The sequence below is a fragment of the Marmota monax genome, unplaced genomic scaffold (genome assembly GCF_021218885.2).
Source record: "Marmota monax isolate L192 unplaced genomic scaffold, Marmota_monax_Labrador192_F-V1.1 WCK01_AAM20220418_F8-fsc00014, whole genome shotgun sequence".
Classification (NCBI taxonomy): Eukaryota; Metazoa; Chordata; class Mammalia; order Rodentia; family Sciuridae; genus Marmota; species Marmota monax.
The window spans coordinates 38769429-38787759 of record NW_026695222.1 but is presented as its reverse complement, the minus strand read 5'-3'; the positions used below and the strand labels follow the sequence as shown (position 1 = coordinate 38787759).

Genomic DNA, 18331 nt, shown 5'->3' with positions numbered 1-18331 from the left:
CTCACATTCTCCCTGCTGCATCCTCTGGAGGCTGGACCTGGAGCCCAGAAAGGCAGAGGTGGATAGGGTCTAAACTGGGTAGCTGGCTCCAAAGCCAAGGTATCAGAGGACCAGAGGCACTCTCCACCTGGAGCCCCATCCAACAGGGACCCACCCCATCCTTTGGGAGTGGAAGTCTAATTGGTCCCAGCCTCACTGTTCCTGAATCAGCCAGGGCCCGGCTGGTGGGAGCCTGGGAGGTCTGTGCCCAGGCAGCGCCTGGGAGGTCCCTTACCCCCAGCCCAGAGCTGAGCTGATCCCCCACCCAGAACCACTGAAGGGAGTACCCAGCATCCTCTGCAGGCTTCCCAGCAGCCAGGATCCAGTCCAGACTGAGGGAGAGGAGCAGGTAAAGGACAGGGAGGACAGGGTCCACTCGGTGTCTACCTTGGCTCCACACTTGCAGAGAAATGTTGCCCCTCGTTCCCCATTTCTGTGGGCTGGGGCTAGAAAAAGGGTTCCCATTAGGGTGGGCAGCAGCAAACCTGGCCAGGCCAGGCTGAGGTGGGCTCTAAAGATAAATGTGCCTTCATTTGGACAGAGCTAGGATCGCAGCTCAGGGAATTGAGGGCCATATTTTCCTCAGCAGGACCCTTGGTCTTCAACCCACAAGTCTTCATCTTCTTATGGGAGAGTCCAGCTTGTCTGGCTCCCCAGACCCTGGGTAGCCTCCAGCACTAGGGTCCACCTCACCCCACAGCCAGGCGGATAGGCATCACGCAGACCACACACAGACAGCAGTCTCTCCACCAGATGCCACTCCCCCAGCACAGCCAGCCACACCTACACCAGCCCTCCTACAGCCCTGGGGAGTCCCTCCAACCCTGAGGCTCCAGGGTCAGGGCCACCCAGCTGATGGCAGTGCCCTCCCCCATTATTGTCCCATCTGGACAGTGGGCGGGGCTGCCATCCTCACCCCTGCCAGGCAGCACAGAGAGGGCAGCCTGACCCTGCAGAAGGAAGGTAGCACCCCACCAGGCTCCCCGAGCCCAGCTCACAGGACATGACAGCCGGACACCTGAGTCTCACAGCTCAGCCAAGAAGGTCACTGGCTGGCGCCAGGGGAGGTGACTACTGGAGGGACATGTGCAGGGTGGAGGAGGGGGTGATGAGGTAATGCCGGACACAGCAGGCCACTATGTTCAGAGCACTTGGATGACTCTGGGTCCTTAGGGGCTGCAGAGTGTCTGGCAGAGCCCCAAGGGAACTCTAAATCCACCCAGTGTTGGGGGGGCCTACTACAAAGGACCCTGGAGGCCGTCTTCAGGAGCCCCAGGGACCATCACTGCAGACCACTCACTGCCCCTGCTGAGTCAAGCCCTGGCAACCCCAGCCTTCCCTGGTGACCCCAGGCTGCACCAGCTCTGGGTAGAGAGAGCCTCTGTCCAGCACTTCCCAGTGGGAGACCAGGGTGGCCCTGACTCTTTGGACCCATTCCCCAACCTGGAGTACTAGAAAAGCTTTCCATCCTTCACTATGCCCCCTACTGGCTTCCCAGTGCACCTACCCGCAATGAGACCTGGCCAAGAGAGTTGGCACCACAATAGAGCCCTGTGGATTGGTCCACCTCCATGCCCACCACCACTGCCTATCTCGTGAGAAATGCCAGAAGCCCCCCTCCTGGGGCCCCAACTGCTCCTCATGCAGGAGGTACTAGGGCCAGTGATGGACTGGGGAGATCTAGAAAGCAGCCTGGGAAACCCAGTCTTTTATTGGCCTATGTGACAATCTGTGAGGCAGGGATGATGGACATGGGACAGTCCTCAAGCTGAAAGACCCTTGGGGTTCCAGCCTCTCCCTGGGACAGGAGTGCCCTGGGGGCAGCTCAGGAACAGCCACCAGGGATTCATACAGGACCTACCCCATTCCTCAGGAGATACTGCATGTGGTCTAGGAAACCACCAGAGACTACACATGCCTGGAGTGCCTGACATCTGTGGCCTCAAATCATGGTGCTCAGGGGGAGGGGTACTCTGGCATGATAAGGGGAGGTGTAGAACATCCAGGTGGATGCTAGGATGGAGATCCTGACCCCAGCTGGGCTGCCCACAACAGTCCACCTTCTCCAATAGAACCATACTTGGAGCCAGGTGTGGTAGCCATCCTGTAATCCCAGAGGCTCAGGAGGCTGAGGCAGGAGGATCACAAGTTCAAGGCCAGCCTCAGCAATTTAGCAAGACCCTGTATCTAAATAAAATTTTTAAAAATGTCTGGAGATGTGGCTCAGTGGTTAAATGCCCCTGGGTTCAATCCCTGGTGGAAGGAAGGAAAGAAGGAAGGAAGGAAGGAAGGAAGGAAGGAAGGAACCATACTTAGTTTTCTCAAAAGAAGGGAGAAGTTCCCTGGATGAGAGCCAGCAGCTTCTGGAGCTCAATCCCTTCCTGATGTGCATCAATGGACACAGGGAACATTAGTGAAGCTGGAGGTTCTTCTGAAACCGCCCCCATAGGCTTGTGGGCCCCAGGGGGGAGACCTCAAAGAAGACCCAGTGCTCCCCTGCCTCCCTGGCCCCACCTGGTCCAGCCTCCTTGCTCTGTCTGTCCTGCTGGCCTCTGCAGAGCAGGGGAGCTAGATGCCATGGGTTCCAGCTCCACCATGCAAGAGTTGGAGAGTGGGAATGCGGCCAGGGTCCCTGCACACCCAGACTCCCTGCTTCTTGGGGTCCCTGTAGGGTTAGCCTTGCTCCACAGTGGAGGGTTTGGAAGTGAAGGAGGGAAAAATAGGCCCATCTTCTCCTCTAATCCCTGGGACAGGCTTGGAGTTGAAAGTCCCCAATGCTGAATTCCAATTGCATGCGCTGGAGGGTTGTGGGGAAAGGAACACCTCAAAACACAGGCGCTTTTCCCACGGTGATTGACTAGAGAAGGCGGCCTCCCAAGAACTTTGTGCTAAAATAAATCTGCCTCTTTCCAACGCAACCTCATGGCACTGCCCACTCCCCCAGATACTGCCTGGGGGTCTTTCTCCGTGGGTGGGGCGGCGGCAGCTCGGCTCCGAAAGCCTTACAACCTCATGAGGACTCCCTCCTTCCAAACCCCAGCCCAAACCAGCGGCCTTCTCCTACTGGGGGTCTCTCCTTCAGAGACAGTGCGGGGGGGTGGGGGGCTCTGCGCAGGGGAGGCCTTGGCGGGATCCGGCCCAGCCCAAGAAGAAAGGGAGCCCCCGGGGGAGGGGGCGGCCCTGGACCCGGCCTGCCCCGCCCCAGCCTGCCAGACCCGCAGCCGATTGGCCCCTCGCCGCTATATCTGGGCGCCCGCCCAGCACAAGGCCACCAACATCCCCACCGTTGCCCGCCCGCTGCAGGTCTGTCCTCCGCGTCCTGCCCCACAGTGCCCACCATCCTTCCTCTGCGCTTCCGCGCTGCGTTCTGCCCAGGCCGCGCCCAGCTGGAATGCAGAGATCGCCGCCCGGCTACGGCGCAGACGACCCGCCCGCCCGCCGCGACTGTGCATGGGCCCCGGGCCCCGGGGCCGCCGCTGAGCCGCGCGGTCTCCCCACCGCGCCCGTCGTGCCCGCCGCGCCCGCTTCGCCACCCAGCCCGCCACGCAGTCCGCCGCGCAGCCCCGAGCCGGGGCGCTATGGCCTCGACCCGGCCGGCCGCGGGGAACGCCAGACTGCCGACGAGTCGCGCATCCGGCGGCCCATGAACGCCTTCATGGTGTGGGCGAAGGACGAGCGCAAGCGGCTGGCTCAGCAGAACCCGGACCTGCACAACGCGGTGCTCAGCAAGATGCTGGGTAAGCTGCGGAGCAGGGGAGGGGAGGGAGTAGGAGGGCTGGGGGACTTGGGCTGGGGCGCTGGAGATTCGGGCCCCGGGCAGAGGGGTCCGAGTCATACCCTCGCAGCTTGCCCAGGTGGCACGCAGGGTCCGATGGGCCGTGCACCCGACGGCAGTCCACTCACCTGTGTGCGCGGCCCGCAGGCAAAGCGTGGAAGGAGCTGAACGCAGCAGAGAAGCGGCCCTTCGTGGAGGAGGCCGAAAGGCTGCGCGTGCAGCATTTGCGCGACCATCCCAACTACAAGTACCGACCCCGACGGAAAAAGCAGGCGCGCAAGGCCCGAAGGCTGGAACCTGGCCTCCTGCTCCCAGGCTTGGCGCCGCCGCCGCCGCCGCCGCCTCCTGAGCCCTTCCCGGTGGCGCCTGGCTCGGCGAGAGCCTTCCGCGAGCTGCCCCCACTGGGTGCCGAGTTCGACGGCCTGGGGCTGCCCACACCCGAGCGCTCACCGCTGGACGGCCTGGAGCCCGGCGAGGCCGCCTTCTTTCCGCCGCCTGCGGTGCCAGAAGACTGCACGCTGCGGGCCTTCCGTGCGCCCTATGCCCCGGAGTTGGCCCGGGACCCCAGCAGCTGCTTTGGGGCTCCCCTGGCCGAGGCGCTCAGGACCGCGCCGCCCGCCACACCCCTCACTGGCCTCTACTACGGTGCCCTGGGCACGCCGGGCCCATACCCCAGCCCGTTGTCGCCGCCGCCGGAGGCTCCACCGTTGGAGGGAGCTGAGCCACTGGGGCCGGCCGCTGACCTCTGGGCAGACGTGGACCTCACCGAGTTCGACCAGTACCTCAACTGCAGCCGGACTCGGCCTGACGCCTCTGCGCTCCCATACCACGTGGCTCTGGCCAAATTGGGTCCACGCACCATGACCTGCCCGGAGGAGAGCAGCCTGATCTCAGCGCTGTCAGATGCTAGCAGCGCTGTCTACTACAGCGCCTGCATCTCCGGCTAAGCCGCTGTCCGCTTCCTCCTGTTGCCACTGCGACCCTATGGCCGGCTGCCGCTGCCCTCTCCTTCTTGCAGATGTATGTTTTGACTATGCCACAGCCTCAGGACGCTGGCAGCTTGCTGCCTGTCTTCCTGCCACCATCCTGGCTCTGGGGGTCCTGAGGGCCTCTCCCAGGAGTTGGGGCTGTTGCAGGGGCCGGAGTCTCGGACCTCCTGGCTGGCCCTGCCAGGGTTCAGCTTTTCAAAGCACTTAGTTCTTTCCCTGCAGTGTATCTTTTAGAACCAGATTTTTTTTTTTACTTTCCCTTTTTTTATATACATAATACAATATATTTAATTTTTAATTAAACTTTTCAACTTTTTTTTCCAAGGGGTTTCAGTGATCACCAGCATCTATGTAGCAAGGGCTTTTAAAAACAAGGAATAACAATGTTGGTTTGCTGTAAAAGAGGGACCAGGATCTGGGTTACCCTGGCTCAGGGGCCACAAATAAAGTGCGGGGCCTTCCCTCTGCATACCTGTGTCTTGGTTGTTGGGGCAGGAAGAGTATCATCCGCAAGAGTCCTCAACCTGCCGTCCTCCTGATCTCCCTAGGGAGCTGACCTCAGATGAGCCCCACGGGTCCAGGGCCCCTTGGCAGCAGTCACAGGTCACCCTCCCAGCCTGCTCTAATGTGCCCCAACCCCACTGTGACTCAAAGGAGTGAGTTGGACAAGCCAGCAACCCCCAGGCCCTTACCCCATCATGCTCATCTGCTTCTTAAAACTGTCAAGCCCAGGGGCTGGCTGCCCAGAACAGCATCCCTTGCCCACTGCCACCACAGGCCTGACACCTATGGACAGACACAGCACCCCAGGGCCCCTGCAGGAGTTTCCACTCACCCCCACATCCCAAAGAAAGGCAGCACCCACCCAGGCTGTGCCCACCCTGCTCCCCACAGTGAACTATCCAGCTTCTGCTTGCACAGTGTTGATGACCAAAGATCCCCAGACATCAAGCCTCAAGCTTTCCAACTGTGGAACCCCAATCATACTACCCCTGGGCCCCTCCCAGGAGGTCTGGACCCCACTTTCCATACCATCTCCTTGGGCCTCCCAAGTCCTTTCAAAGCCTCTCACTGAATGAGGTCTCCTTTAGAGAAGGGTATAACAATCACCCCCAGTGGGGACCCTGATTACTCATACCCCCAAGACCTCCCAGTTCTTCTCAGCCTAGAGAAGGGGTCCTATTTTCCCTACCTGGGGAAGGAGCCTGTCTTACCCCAGTGCCCCCATGGCATACACCAGGGGTTGTGCAGATGGACTTTAAGAGTCATCACAGCTTAGTGTCAGATGTGGGGTGTGAGCACACAGCCTGGGAGTGGGACAGACTCTCAGTATGGCCCCCACCCACTATCAGTTGGAGAGCCCAGAGAACTCAGAAACAGGACAGAGACACACAGAGGGGACAGAAACAGACAAGTTGGGGGAGAAGGAGAAAGAGGGTTCAGCTTGTCCTCTGAACTCACTGAAAGGTTCCCAAGTGCCTCCCTGTTTGGGGTGGGGCATGCTCCCAAGGAACTCACCCCAGCCACACCTGTAAACACACAGAAGTGATGAACAGACATGCTGCAGCAGGCCAGAGTGACATTCATCCCCCCCAGAAGGGCCGCCCCCCTAGGCCAATGGGGTGGCAGTTTAGCCCACAGTCTGTGTGAGGAGACCGCAGATCTCCAATGTCAGGGGCCCTGTTTGGGGCAAGTCCTAGGGGCTTGTAACATTGAGAGCAGGATCGTGCCCACCAAGGGCAGCTCCAACAGTGGTTCCTCAGCAGCACTGGGTGGCCTCCCTCTTCCCTCTCCCCCAAGGATGGAGCTACCCTCCAGCTGGACCCCAGACCATGGCTAGTCTTTCCCTCCTTGCTCTATAGGTCTCCTTCCTGGGGGGTCTGATCTCCCTCTCCTTCTCCATGTTCAGAACCAGGCTCTCCCTCACTTGGAGGAAGTGTCGAACCTCTTCAACAAGGAAAGGGGTGCTGAGAGAAGATAAGGTGCACTTCTGTCCCCAGCAGGCATGCTTATTACCTTGAGCACCCTAAGGACACCAACACATGCCACCTGAAGATACACATTGGGGCAGACAAGGGGGGCAGGTGTGTTTGGAGTCTATGTCCTCCTCCTCCTCCACTCACCTGGACACTAGAAAACTCAACCACTTAACTTACGTTCTACAAAACCTACACACACATTTTATTTTGTGATGCTGGGGATTGAACCCAAGGGTGCTCTACCACTGAGCTACATACCCAGCCCTTTTTATTTATTTTGAGACAGGGTTTCTGAGGCTGGTCTTAAAGTTGCAGTCCTCCTGCCTCAGCCCTGCAAGTCACTGGGATTATAGGTGTGCACCACTGAGCCCAGCCTACATGACATATTCATAGAGTTGTGAACCATTATGACTGCCTCATTTTAGAGCTTTTTCATCACCCCCACCCCCATAAGAAACCCAATATTCTCCATTTTTCCCATGCCCTGCCCCTAAATAATTCTAACCTGCTTTTCATCTTATGGATTTGCTCATTCTGGACATTTCATACACACTACTCCCCTTATCCACCCAATCACTTTTTGTTACTTAAGATTAACAAGAAGAGGGTGAGCACAGCATGAGGTATCTTGAGAGAAGACATTCACATACTTTTCTTATAGCAATGTTGTAGCTGTTCTATATTATCAGTTGTCGGTCTCAATGTGCTTAATTTGTGAATTAACCCTTATCATAGGTCCCTGTCTAGAGAAAGCAGTGCACAGGACTCAGTATTGGGCTGAAGACTCAGGCAGTCCTGCGGTCTTGGAAGTGTGCCCTATAAGGGGCGGCTGTATGTGGAATCAAGGTGCGGGCACCGCCCTTGTAGTAGCGTACGACTGAATGTCATTCCTTCTCGCTGCTCATAGTCTGCGTGGTGCCACTTTTCCTATTCGCCAGCGGTTTTAGCCTCTGGCTGTTGTAACCCTGCTGCGAACCAGTCCACGGAGGAGGGCCCAGGAGGAGAACCTGGGAGGGGTTCGGGGCCCAGCATGTGCTTAGGGTAGGCAAGAGGGCACCGCGCACCCCTTAGCGCGGCTCTCCCGGGTGTCCCTTCCCTGGGACCCCGCCTCTCGGCGCGCCCCGTCTCCCACGACCCCTCCGCCAGCGTGAGAAAACAGGAAGCGTCGCGCGGCGGCGCTGGGAGCGAGTGCAGGAAGCGGTGCTTATCTCGGGCCGCAGCCTCGACCCCTGGCCTCACGCCGGGCAGGGGGCGCCTGGGGCAGCTCAAGGACAGGGCTATTCGTTTGGCAGGGAGCCTTGGCGGCCTCTCCCCAGCGCCACAACTAGGCCATGCGGGGGTCAGGGAGCGACAAGGTGGACACTGATGTCAACGAGTCCCCCAGGGCACTTCGGACTGAAGTCCCTCCGCAGATAGGAGCAGAGTCCAGTCAACACGGTCAGGAGATGTCCCCAGGAGACGCCTCTGACCCCATGGTGTCCCACCACCAGCCCCTGAGGGCCTGACCGTTTAATTTCCCCCAAGCAAGGACTCACTTCCCACAGCAGGTGCGACCTCCTTGCTGGTTCTTCCGGATTTTAATGGAGGGAATGGTTGTTTCTGTGTTTACAAAACTGAGTCTTTTCCTGGGGAGGGGCAGGATGGCGGCTTTCCCTGGGCCTCCCCCAAGGTCCTGAAGGCCACTGGCAGGGACAATGGGTCTCAGCACCTGGCACTGGCCCCCAGTGAGTATGTGCTTCCTGGGGTGGGGGTTGTTTGTTCCAAGTCCACCACAGCTGGAGCAGGCAGCCTCCTTGCACACCTGCAGGTCTTGGGACCCCACACTCACACTCACACGAAAGGGCCAAGAGCCCACAAAGCCAGGCATCCTCCAGGTCTGGGAGCAGGTGTTTCCTCCCTGGTCTCCCTGCCTGGGCTGCAGCCCTGAGCCCATTCAGCACCCACACCAGGCATGCAGCAGAGCTTATTTGCCCAGAGTCTGCTTGGCTGAGTCTCCATGCAAAGGGGTCACAGAGAAGACAGCCCTCATCTTTCCCATCCCTCCCTTGTTCAGCTCAGCAACAATCCTGGGCTGGGTGGTGGGTAGTGGGATGCGGGGGAAGGTGCTGCCTCAGTCCACAAGAGGCTGCAGCTGTCACCCTGGTAGAGGTAGAGGTGGGAGGTGGGGCTGGGTGGGGAACACACAAGTGGCAAAGTCAGGATTAACTTTTGGTTTTGGAAATCCAGAGACTGGCTTGCCTGTTGCCCAAGTTCCAGATGTTCTTTCAAAGGCTCCCAGTCTGGGAGGCCATGGAACCCAGGCTCCCTTCAAAGCCTGCCAGGCCCCCTCCTCCCAGTGCTGCACATGGGAGGCCTTGCTCCTGGGCTGCAGTAAATTGCACAATCCTAGCCAGTGCCCTGCAGGCCCCATCTGCCACCCTGGCACAGCCCCCTCCTTCGGGGCCATACCTCCTACATCCCTGGAAACAGCTGAGCCTTGAGAAGGCATGCATGAGACAGAGCAAGACTGTATGCAGGCTCCAGCCCCATACATGGTTGAGTCCCTGCATCTCTGGGCTGGTTCTGGTTAATTCCAGCCAGCAAATGTCTGTGGAAGAGCTCCTGCTGCTGGTCTGTGCCAGATGAGAGTGAGGACAACATGACCTGTCCTCTCAGAGCTACAAACAGAATACAGGGAAGCTGCCCCTGGGGTCCCCATGGTGAGATTGAAGAGCTCAGCTTCTCAGGGTCTAAGCAGGCACCCAGCTTCTCCTCTGGTCTCCATGTCTTGGCAGCTCTGAGTCTTGGTGTGGCTGTGCACCTGGTCTTGCTCTAAAAGAAAAAGACCTACAGTGGATTGAAGCCCCTCTCCCCCAGGTTGATGCTGGCATACCCCCTACAGAGGAACTATGGGACTGGGCTTCTCTCCCATTGGCCCAAGAACTCAGGCATCAACCTGTGTCCCCAAAACTCTGAGGTTTCTGCCTGTCCTCCAGCCAGCCCCCAGAACACTGTGGTTTGTTTCATCTTTCCTCAGTCACAAGGGCGGGGAGCTGCCCTGCTGCCCACCCACCTTCCCAGCCAGATTGCTCTGAACAGGGGGTCACTGTGGGCAGGTAGAAGCAATGGTGGAACACTCAGAGCTGACTCCCAGCTGTTTATTACAGCAGTGCTCTTGCTTTCCCCAGGGTGGGGAAAATGGGTCCAAGAGAGCCCTGGTTAAGCCTGTTCATCCTGTCCCTGCACCCAGCCCAGACACACCTCCCAGTTCCTACTGACCTTCTCCAAACCCCCACTTAACTGCCCTGGTCATGCTGCACTACACCCTATGCTCCAACAAACTGGAACTTTTTCTCCCCACCTGGACTTGGCCACACTTGAGTATGTAAAGCAGAGGTCACTGAAGGGAGTCACATTCAGCCCAGGTTCATGCTGCTGAACTCCCTCCACTTCCCCGCTATCATCCCCAATGCAAGAGGAGGCTTTCCTCCATGTCCTGGGATCCCAGGGTCTTCTTCATGTCTTCTCCTTCATTACCCCTTCATGTCTGGCACCCATCTACACACAGGCCTGGGTCTTTGTAGGCTCCCATCTAAGGTGCAGGAAGCCCCAGGTAGGTTCCAGCACTTGGGCCATGCCTGGCATCCCCACCTCAACACCTCTAGCACTTGCCCACACCACCCCCATGGAGCACACAATGCAGAAAGCAGGTCTGGACTGTTCTGTACTTGTGCTCAGAGGTGGCCTGGAAGACTGTTAACAGGTCTGAATCTTTAGTCCTGAAGTCCAGGAAGCCCCGCCCCCTGTCCACAGTGCTTTGGTGGGGTAGAGCCAGCTCTTACAGTTCCTGTGTGATTTGGGCCCCAGATTCCCCACCCGTGAAGCAGGGACAACAGCTCCCTTTGGAAGACCCAACGTGTGTGATGGGGAGCTGGTGGGGATGGGATTCGTGGCTGATTGCCTCACCAAGGCCAGTCTCTTCATGTCCTACAGGCACAGGGCAAGGCCTGCCTCCATTCCTCCTGTTCCAGAGCAAAGGCAGGCGCCCAGCCCATGGGCATTACCTCTCTTTCCCATGGGCTAGGGGCGGTACTAGGGACCAGCCAGGCGGGTCCGCGGACAGGGCTGGGGCAGTCTCTGGAGGCCCCCCGCAGTGACCACCCCCCTGAGGCCGCAGGAAATGGCCTGGCCAAGCTCGCGGCCAGGGGCGGCAGTGCTGGTTTCCCTTCAGACCTGTTTCCTTTATCCGGTTGTTTTGCTCCAAACTCACCAAGCTTAGCTTCCCCTCCCCTCCATTTCCACCTCCCGCCTCCGGTCCAGAAAGGAGCAGGACGGATATTTGACGTTTTACAGCCCCCAACGGGCTGCAAGTGCCCCACCCAGCAGCTCGGCTCACAGGGAGCCACGTCCAGTGCCCCGCGCGCGCCCCCTGCAGCCCGCGCCCAGGTGTGGAGGGAAGCTCAAATCCCTTGGCCCTGCCACGGAGGAGCATACCATGGGTGGCCCAGGGCCCCACAGCCTGACCAGCGAAAGACTCAGACCCATAGCACCAACTCCATTTATTGGGGCCTCGCTCGGTGCTTGAGGGCGGGCCACCTCCGGGACCCGCCATGGCTCGCTTCTCCAAGTCCCGGGCCCTCGGAGAGGGCAGGCTGGTTGAGAGAGAAGAGGCTGCCATCGGGACATCAATCAAACGAGGCTTGTTCCCTGATTCCGCGCGGATCCCCAAGTTTTTTGCTGGGTCGGGGGGCAGGGCAGGCCGACTAGGATTCCCCGGTGGCCGTGGCGCGTAGCGCGAAGAGTTTCTCCCAGCAGGTGGCGACGGTGTCCAGGGCACGTAGCAGGAGCCGCCTCCGACCACCGCGGCGCCTGACAGGACGCATCCTGGGCCGCCGGCTCTGCTGTCCAAGACCCATGCTCAGTGAAGGCACCCTGACCATGCGCCCGCCCAGTGGGCCGGAAGTGAGCCTCCAGCTGGGAGAGCCATGGACCGAAGGGCAGCTCTGTGGCGGGGAGGGGCATGCACTAGGGACACACACCTGGCGAGGCTTCCAGCAGTGGCGCCTCATCACCGCCTCGGTGCGTAGGGCCACAGTCCATGCAGCTTTCTCCAGGGAACCACGGCGGCCCCCAGTCACTGCCCGGCGCAGAGTCTGGCCCAGGGACTCGATGGACAGAAGGATACTGTGCTCCTGGGGAGGGAAGGAAAGCTGGGGCCAGGGAGTCCTAGGGGAGGTCCCGAGGGAAGGTGTAGGTGGGCGAGGGAAGGTGGATGGGGTACACCTACTCCATACCTTCTGGGCACCGCAGGAGACACTAGGTCGTCTCCGCCCTCCGCCCATTCCAGTTAGGTTTTTCTCAAGGAGATGGTGGTATCCAGAGCCTGGCTCTGGCCCCAACTGTCTCACTGCCGCCTGCAGATCCTCGAAGATGACTGCGCGATAGTGGCGGAGCACCTCTGGGACGCTGCAGGCACTGGGCCTAGCCCAGTCAGGAACCAACCACAGCAGTGCCAGCAGGAGGGCGCAGAGTGTGGGCTTGGAGGGCACCTGGAGGGGACACCAGGTCTGGGCTTGGGATGTGAGCCTATGGAGTGCCTTCCAGTACAAGGGGCATCCTTTTAGGCACTTTGGGCTACCAGAGAAGATGTACCCCTGCCCCAATCTGAGCTGGTATAAAACAGATGTCATTGTCCAACAAAGCCTCTGGACACAGGTCTGAAAGGATAAGTCCCTGTCTCAAGGATGGAGAAACTAGACAGGCCTGCAAACCAGACAGCTCTGTGCAAAAAGACCTTGGGGTATATGTGGGGTGGGGTGGGGCACCTTCCACTGATCCCTGAAGGACCAAGAAAATAAAGGAGCTATTCCAAAACAGGGCCAGATGCTGTGGTTATCTGGGAAAGACAGACGATGATGGACCCCCTGCAAGGCTGGAGGGCAGGGTCTAGGGGCTCTGCACAGCAAGGGCACAGCCTCACTCCTGGCCAGGGTCAGGACCATACCCACCAGCTACAATCTACCACTTGGATCAGGCTTTCCTCTTGCCAAGTCCCCCACCTCATCCCCTCTGGATGCCCACAGAATAGGCACCACTTGAAGCTCTGCCATCCCAGAGGGTGGAGTAGAACCACTCTGCCCTGTGTGACGGGGTGGCTCCCACCCTCTACCCATGGCTGTGCTTTAACCAGCTCACAGAGCCATGAGAACTAGGGTCCTCACACGCACACCCCAAGTCAACCTAGAGAGAGGCAGACTCAGAGCTGCAAACTACACCTCATTGGAAAGGGAAAGGCTGGAGAAACCCCCAAAGATGATGGAGAGAAAGGGAACCACCATATCATACTGCAAGCAGTCAGCCAACAGGTCCCTTCCTACCCAGAACAGGGGTGGGGGTGGGAACTGGCTCTCAGGGGAAACCCAAGCATCAAGAAGACAATCCACGGTTCCCAGGCCCTCAGGCTAGAGTCAGGGCTAGAGTCAAGACAGCCGACCCGGGCTGGAAAATTAATCATGTGAACCCAGCCGGACCACAGGACTCGACTCTGCTTCCCAGCCCCAGCAGGGGAGTCTGACTGCATGTACCCAAACTTCATCTAAAGTGGGGGGGGGCTCCTATCCACAGCACCAAGCAGGAATCAGAAGAGCAGACAGTTCACTGTGCCCTTTCCTGAGGCCCACCACACACCATGGTCAACTGTTTGAGGGCTTAAACCTTCTATGGACTGCAGTCACAGTGCAGCACATCCAATTCAGGACAGGCCAGTGGGACGTGCTGGAAGGACAGGCTGGCTACCCAGGGAGTTGCAGGCTTAGCCTAGCATGGGAAGAAAGGGTTCCAGGAAGGCTGTGGTGCATGCACTCAAAAGCTGGTCCCAATGCTGTGAGCTGCTGGGAACCACTAGTGGCTTCTTCCAGGGCCAATGCGCACTCCAGCCCCCCCCCCCCCCCCCCCGCCTACACCAGCCACCCCCCCCCCCCGCCTACACCAGCCACCCCCCCATGCCCAGCTGCTCACCATTGGTCAATCAGGGTCTTGCCCTCCCTCACTCCCTCCAGCCGACCACGCACATGGTCCTGGGTCTATGGTGGTAAATGCAGCTGGCACTTGGCAGTTGCTCCAGGTCCAACACCAGCCTACGGGGCTCCCTGGACAGGACTGCCTTGCTGCAGGGCAGGCGGAGAGGCTTTTGAAGTTGGCTCCTCCAGCAGAGGAGGGAGGAGACAGGCAGAGGGAAAGAGAGGCCCACAGCCAACCTGCCCCTCCCTCTCCCAGCCTCTACCCCGCTGCTTCAGTCAGTCTGGCCCTGGAGCCCACTGTGGCCTGTCCCGCAGGCCAGGGTGCTCAGAGACTGAGGGTATTGGTTTGACCCACAGGGAGTTGTCAGCCCCAGGGAGACTTTGCACTTCGTCAAGGAGTGAGGGTGCTTAGTGAGCAGGGCCCAGCTGTGGGCAAGGCTGACTGGGGTCCCCCTCAGTGGTCACCAAGTGCTGCCCCTCCCAGGAACTGGCTGACAGAATCTGATGTGCAGGACTCAACTCCCTGCCCCATGACTACAAGCCCCTGTACCAACTCCCAGGAAGTCCTGCCCTCGCAGGTCAAGATCTGGGATTTCCCAGACTCCCATGCTGCTGGCCCAGCCTGCTCCTCCTGGACTGAAGGGGCCTCTCATGGGCAGGGGCTGCTGCTCTGCCTCTGGAACATGGCTTACCTTCAGTCTGGGCTAAAAACCTTCAGCTGAAGAAAAGGTACATTAAGCCTCCCAGGGAGGGAAGCTGGTGACACGCGAGAAAGCCATCCCCTTGCAGATGAGAAGATGCACCTCAGGACATGCAGGTGTTCTGGAACCTTCCAAGGGCCTTGTATGTAGTTTCATGCCAATCACTCTTCCCCGGAGGAACCAAAGGGACAGGCCACTCAAAGTAGAGGCCACCTTGCCCCTTCCCACCAATAAAGGAGGCTGCTTACAGTGAATCCAAGGCTGCTTCTGAAGTTCCCAGCAAGACAAGAAGCAGCTCTGTGGCCACCCCTCAGGACAGGGCAGCAACAACTGACCACAACTTCACAGGTCACAGGTCAGCTGGCACATCCATATGACTGCCTGGTACCAAACAACCAGCATCTCTGGTTCCACCCTGAAGATGCTGAAGATGGTCCCTGCCTGCTATCTTCGAGTTGGGCCCATGGCTTCCACAGCACGGCCTCATCCACCCCAGATGCCCACAGTTGAAGCTGAGGTCCTGTGGCCAGCACTCCTTAGGGCTCCCTGTTCTCACCTGGGAGGAGGGGGAGAGGCACCCCAAGCCAGCAGGGCCCTGTCTGCAGGAAGGCTGAGCTGTGTTGTGACTACCACTGCAGGCCTTGCTACAGGCACAAGAGATGTGGAGCCCCCTGGGGTGCACCACTTAAGACTGGAGAACAGCTGTTCTACAGGAAGTAGGTGTCAGAGGCTCAGAGGCTGTCCTTCACCATCCCCAGAGGCACTTTATCTTCTTGCTGGGCCAATGTGGAAGACTGTCCATTGCCCTCCAGAACAGCCATTTTCTCTAGCCAGCCACCTGGCATGGGCTACACACCACTCCTGAGAGCTATTTCTCAACTGAATGCGCACATGTGTGCGCACGCGCGCGCGCACACACACACACACACACATAGATTCAAGGTCCAAGAATTTTTTTTATCCCCACAGAGCAGAAAGGCTGAAAGAAGTCATGTCTCTGCAATACAAAATTCCATCTAACAATGAGGACAGGCACAGTGCTTCAGGATAAAACTGCTAATCATGAACTAGCAAAAGCAGACTTTCCTGCAAAAGCAAGACAAGCTCCTATGGGGGACATCTCCACAGGGCCTGGCCAGCACCGAGAGGCCTGGGCACAGGCAGGTTCTGCTGGGTACACTCAGCACTCCAGGAGGCCCCAGCTGGGAAAGTCTCTGACCATATGGATGTGACCATGGGGGCTCCTGTAAGTGTTTTCCCCTACTCACAGCTCAGTCCCTATGTGGCCTCCAACCTGTGCTACAGACTGGTGACCGAGTGTCTCCACTTTTTCCAGAGTCTTGACTCCACTACCTTCTCCACAAAACCTCAACAAGCCCTGGCACCCCACTATGCTTCCTCTGTAGGATACAGGTGTCTGCAAGAGGCCTTGCCCCAACCAGAGGAACTAGGACCACCCCGTACCTGTGTGGGAGGCTGGTGGGGCTGCAAAAGCACAAGACAGCAGGTCCCACCCTTACCCACGACATGAAGATCTTTAATGAACGTTGGGCAGAGAGTCAACCCTGCCCATGTATATCCATGAGCCACCTATGGTCCCACCCCTGCCCCAGACTGGGTCATCAGAAGGTGTTCTTGATGCGGGCAGCCACCAGCACCAGGATCTCTCCAATCTTCCTCTGCCAGTTGGCGATGTCCTTGGACACGGTGCACCACAGCTCCCCATGCCGGGGCTCTGCGTTTTCACAGCGCTTCCTCACCTCCTCCTGCTGCTCCTGCAGAAGGGACCACAAAGCACTCAGGCATGGCTTCTCCTGGGACGTCTCAAGCCTTGCCTGTCCAACACCTACCCCCTTTGCAGACTTGGTCCCAGCTTGTGGGCAGGGCAGGTACCCATGTGGCTCCAGGATAAGCAGGGTGAGCCTTCAGCTGGGCCCCTCAAGACAGCCTCTCCCCACTGTTAGAAGCCCAGACCCAGCCAACGTGGTTGTGTGCCGACCTAAGTCAGGCTCCTGGTCCACTGTCTGAATAAGGCACTCACTAGATTCAAAGTAGTCTGCCTGCTACCTCTGGGGAAGACCCCAGGACACCCTGGTGACTACCCCATGGATATGGCTCTGATAAGGCTTGGCTGGGGAGGGGCTGCTGTCTAGGCTCCCCTGGAATACCACCCCTGGATTAGGCCTAAGAGGACAAACCAATTCCAGTCTCATTTCTAAGGAGACTCAAAACCCCATCAATCACTAAACAACTCAAAATATGCTAACAGGGCCAATCTCTTAGTGGCACATGCCTATGATGGGGTGGGAAGACCAAGTTCCAGGCCAACCTCAGCAACTTAGCAAGACTCTCAGCAACATATCTCAAAATAAAAAATAAAGAATGGGGAATGTAGCTCTGTGGTAAACTGCCCTTGGGCTTAATCCCCAGAACCAAAACAAAACAAAATAACAGACCACTTAAAATGAACCAAGCAAATAAATTTCAGGCTATAATAAGAAAACAACTGTGATCAGTTAATCACTGTGCCCCAACCCTATTCTCCAGACCCAGGACTGAGGGGTGCTGGCGGAGCTCCCTATAGTACCAGAGGGTTGGGGACAGACAAGAAGGCATGGCACACTGGTTGGCTTGTGTGGCCTCACCTCAGTGCCATGCTGCAGCTCGAACTTGTAGAAGAAGGCCCAAGCGTCCCCCAGGTCGGAGTCAATCTTCACCGTGCGGTGGAACCACTCCCGAGCCTTGGTGATCTTCCGCTCACTCCAGAAGAGCCTGTGGCAGGAGGGCAGGAGGACTCAGAGGGAGGGTACACCCCAGCGCAGGCAGTGACTGGCAGTGTGACCCCAGGCTCCCCTACCCATCTGCACCCACATTGGCATATGCCGTGGGAAGGCCTGAGCAGTGGTCCTGGACTGCCTAGGCAGCATCTGGGTCATCAACCACAACTGTCCTGAAGCATCTAATCACACTGCTCCTTCAACACTCCCAACTCTTGAAAACTTCCTTTCCTCCAGGTCAAACAAAGAAGAAGTGTCAGGATGACTGGGAAAACTGTCATCTCAGACGGATATCTGCTGCCTATCCAGCTCCAGGCAGCAAACTAAGCAAATACTATGAAGGCAGGCTTCCAGACTCCTGCTGGGGCTGTAGCTCCCAGCCCCAGGACTACAGCACAGTGGCTGCTGTGTCTGCCAGGCATGCAGACACCAAGAGCCAGGCCGAACAGGGTCCACACATGTGGATCCTCAAAAGCCAGATCAGGGTCTTCATGAGCATCCTCCTCCTTCCCACTGGTGCAGGGCATGCTAGATGGTGGGCACTCTGGCAGGCCCAGGACTCGGGGCTGCTCCCACCACCCCTCAGCTTAGCACCCCACAACACAGGCACCAAGCAGCTGCCAGCACAGTGGCCTCCACTCCACTACCGTCTGGGCCAGTTTCAGGTACCATACGGAGTAACTTCACATTTGATAACCTGATTGTTTTTTAAGCCGTGTGGCACTCTTAATTGCTTGGTGTTAGATAAACTGTGATTTAAAGAGTGCAAACTCAGATATCAGAACAGCAAGGAGTGACTTATTTACTTTAGCAAAGCCTTTATAAGGTTTTTATGGCTGCCCTATCTGAGGGCCACATATAAGTCACTCTGGGAGGAGGAAGCCCAGGCAGGTACTAGCCAGGCTTTGAGAAGCCTCCGTTGTCAGCAGGGGCCCAGGAGCTGAAGAGGGGCACAGGTAAAGGGCCGCCACATCAGACCCTGGAGACCGTTGCCACCTGGAGCAGAGTAAAGGCCAGTCCCAAGAAGGCTCTGCCTCTAAGCATCACTACAGGGTTGAAGAAGGCTGGGGATA

General features: G+C 58.2%; 3 protein-coding genes across 4 annotated transcripts in view; 1 reads left to right on the top strand and 2 right to left on the bottom strand.

Annotated features, from left to right (window-relative positions):
- The first annotated feature begins 3303 nt into the window (after window positions 1-3303).
- Window positions 3304-5272, top strand: Sox18 (SRY-box transcription factor 18). Its single transcript, XM_046433507.2, has 2 exons — window positions 3304-3776; window positions 3962-5272. The coding sequence occupies exons 1-2, from the start codon at window positions 3431-3433 to the stop codon at window positions 4759-4761; spliced, it is 1146 nt and encodes a 381-aa protein (XP_046289463.1). The 5' UTR covers window positions 3304-3430; the 3' UTR covers window positions 4762-5272.
- Window positions 5273-11305: 6033 nt separating this feature from the next.
- On the bottom strand, window positions 11306-15280 carry CUNH20orf204 (chromosome unknown C20orf204 homolog). Of its 2 annotated transcripts, XM_058575715.1 has the most exons (4): window positions 13779-15280; window positions 12056-12310; window positions 11801-11953; window positions 11306-11659 (listed from the first exon to the last, which is right to left on the bottom strand). In XM_058575715.1, exons 1-4 carry the CDS (start codon window positions 13779-13781, stop codon window positions 11525-11527), a joined length of 546 nt encoding a protein of 181 aa, XP_058431698.1. In that variant the 5' UTR covers window positions 13782-15280; the 3' UTR covers window positions 11306-11524. The 2 variants fall into 2 exon arrangements, with proteins under 2 accessions (XP_058431698.1, XP_046289459.1); XM_046433503.1 differs by lacking the exon at window positions 13779-15280 and having other exon boundaries at window positions 12056-13683.
- A 137-nt stretch (window positions 15281-15417) lies between these two features.
- Window positions 15418-18331, bottom strand: part of Prpf6 (pre-mRNA processing factor 6) — a 47408-nt gene continuing 44494 nt past the window's right edge. Inside the window, exons 20-21 of the mRNA XM_046433499.2 lie at window positions 17127-17253; window positions 15418-16256 (exon numbers count right to left, since the gene is read on the bottom strand). Of these exons, the coding sequence (XP_046289455.1) occupies window positions 16104-16256; window positions 17127-17253 (280 nt within the window). The 3' untranslated portion in view covers window positions 15418-16103. The remainder of the gene's footprint in view (window positions 16257-17126; window positions 17254-18331) is intronic.

Coding starts and splice junctions, on each gene's coding strand:
- Sox18 (XM_046433507.2), top strand. CDS start 3,431: ATGCAGAGATCGCCGCCCGGCTACGGCGCAGACGACCCGCCCGCCCGC. Junction 3,777..3,961: donor GGTGCTCAGCAAGATGCTGG/GTAAGCTGCGGA, acceptor CGCGGCCCGCAG/GCAAAGCGTGGAAGGAGCTG.
- CUNH20orf204 (XM_046433503.1), bottom strand. CDS start 12,451: ATGACATCTGTTTTATACCAGCTCAGATTGGGGCAGGGGTACATCTTC. Junction 11,954..12,055: donor TCTCCTGCGGTGCCCAGAAG/GTATGGAGTAGG, acceptor TTCCCTCCCCAG/GAGCACAGTATCCTTCTGTC. Junction 11,660..11,800: donor ACTGCTGGAAGCCTCGCCAG/GTGTGTGTCCCT, acceptor CTTGGACAGCAG/AGCCGGCGGCCCAGGATGCG.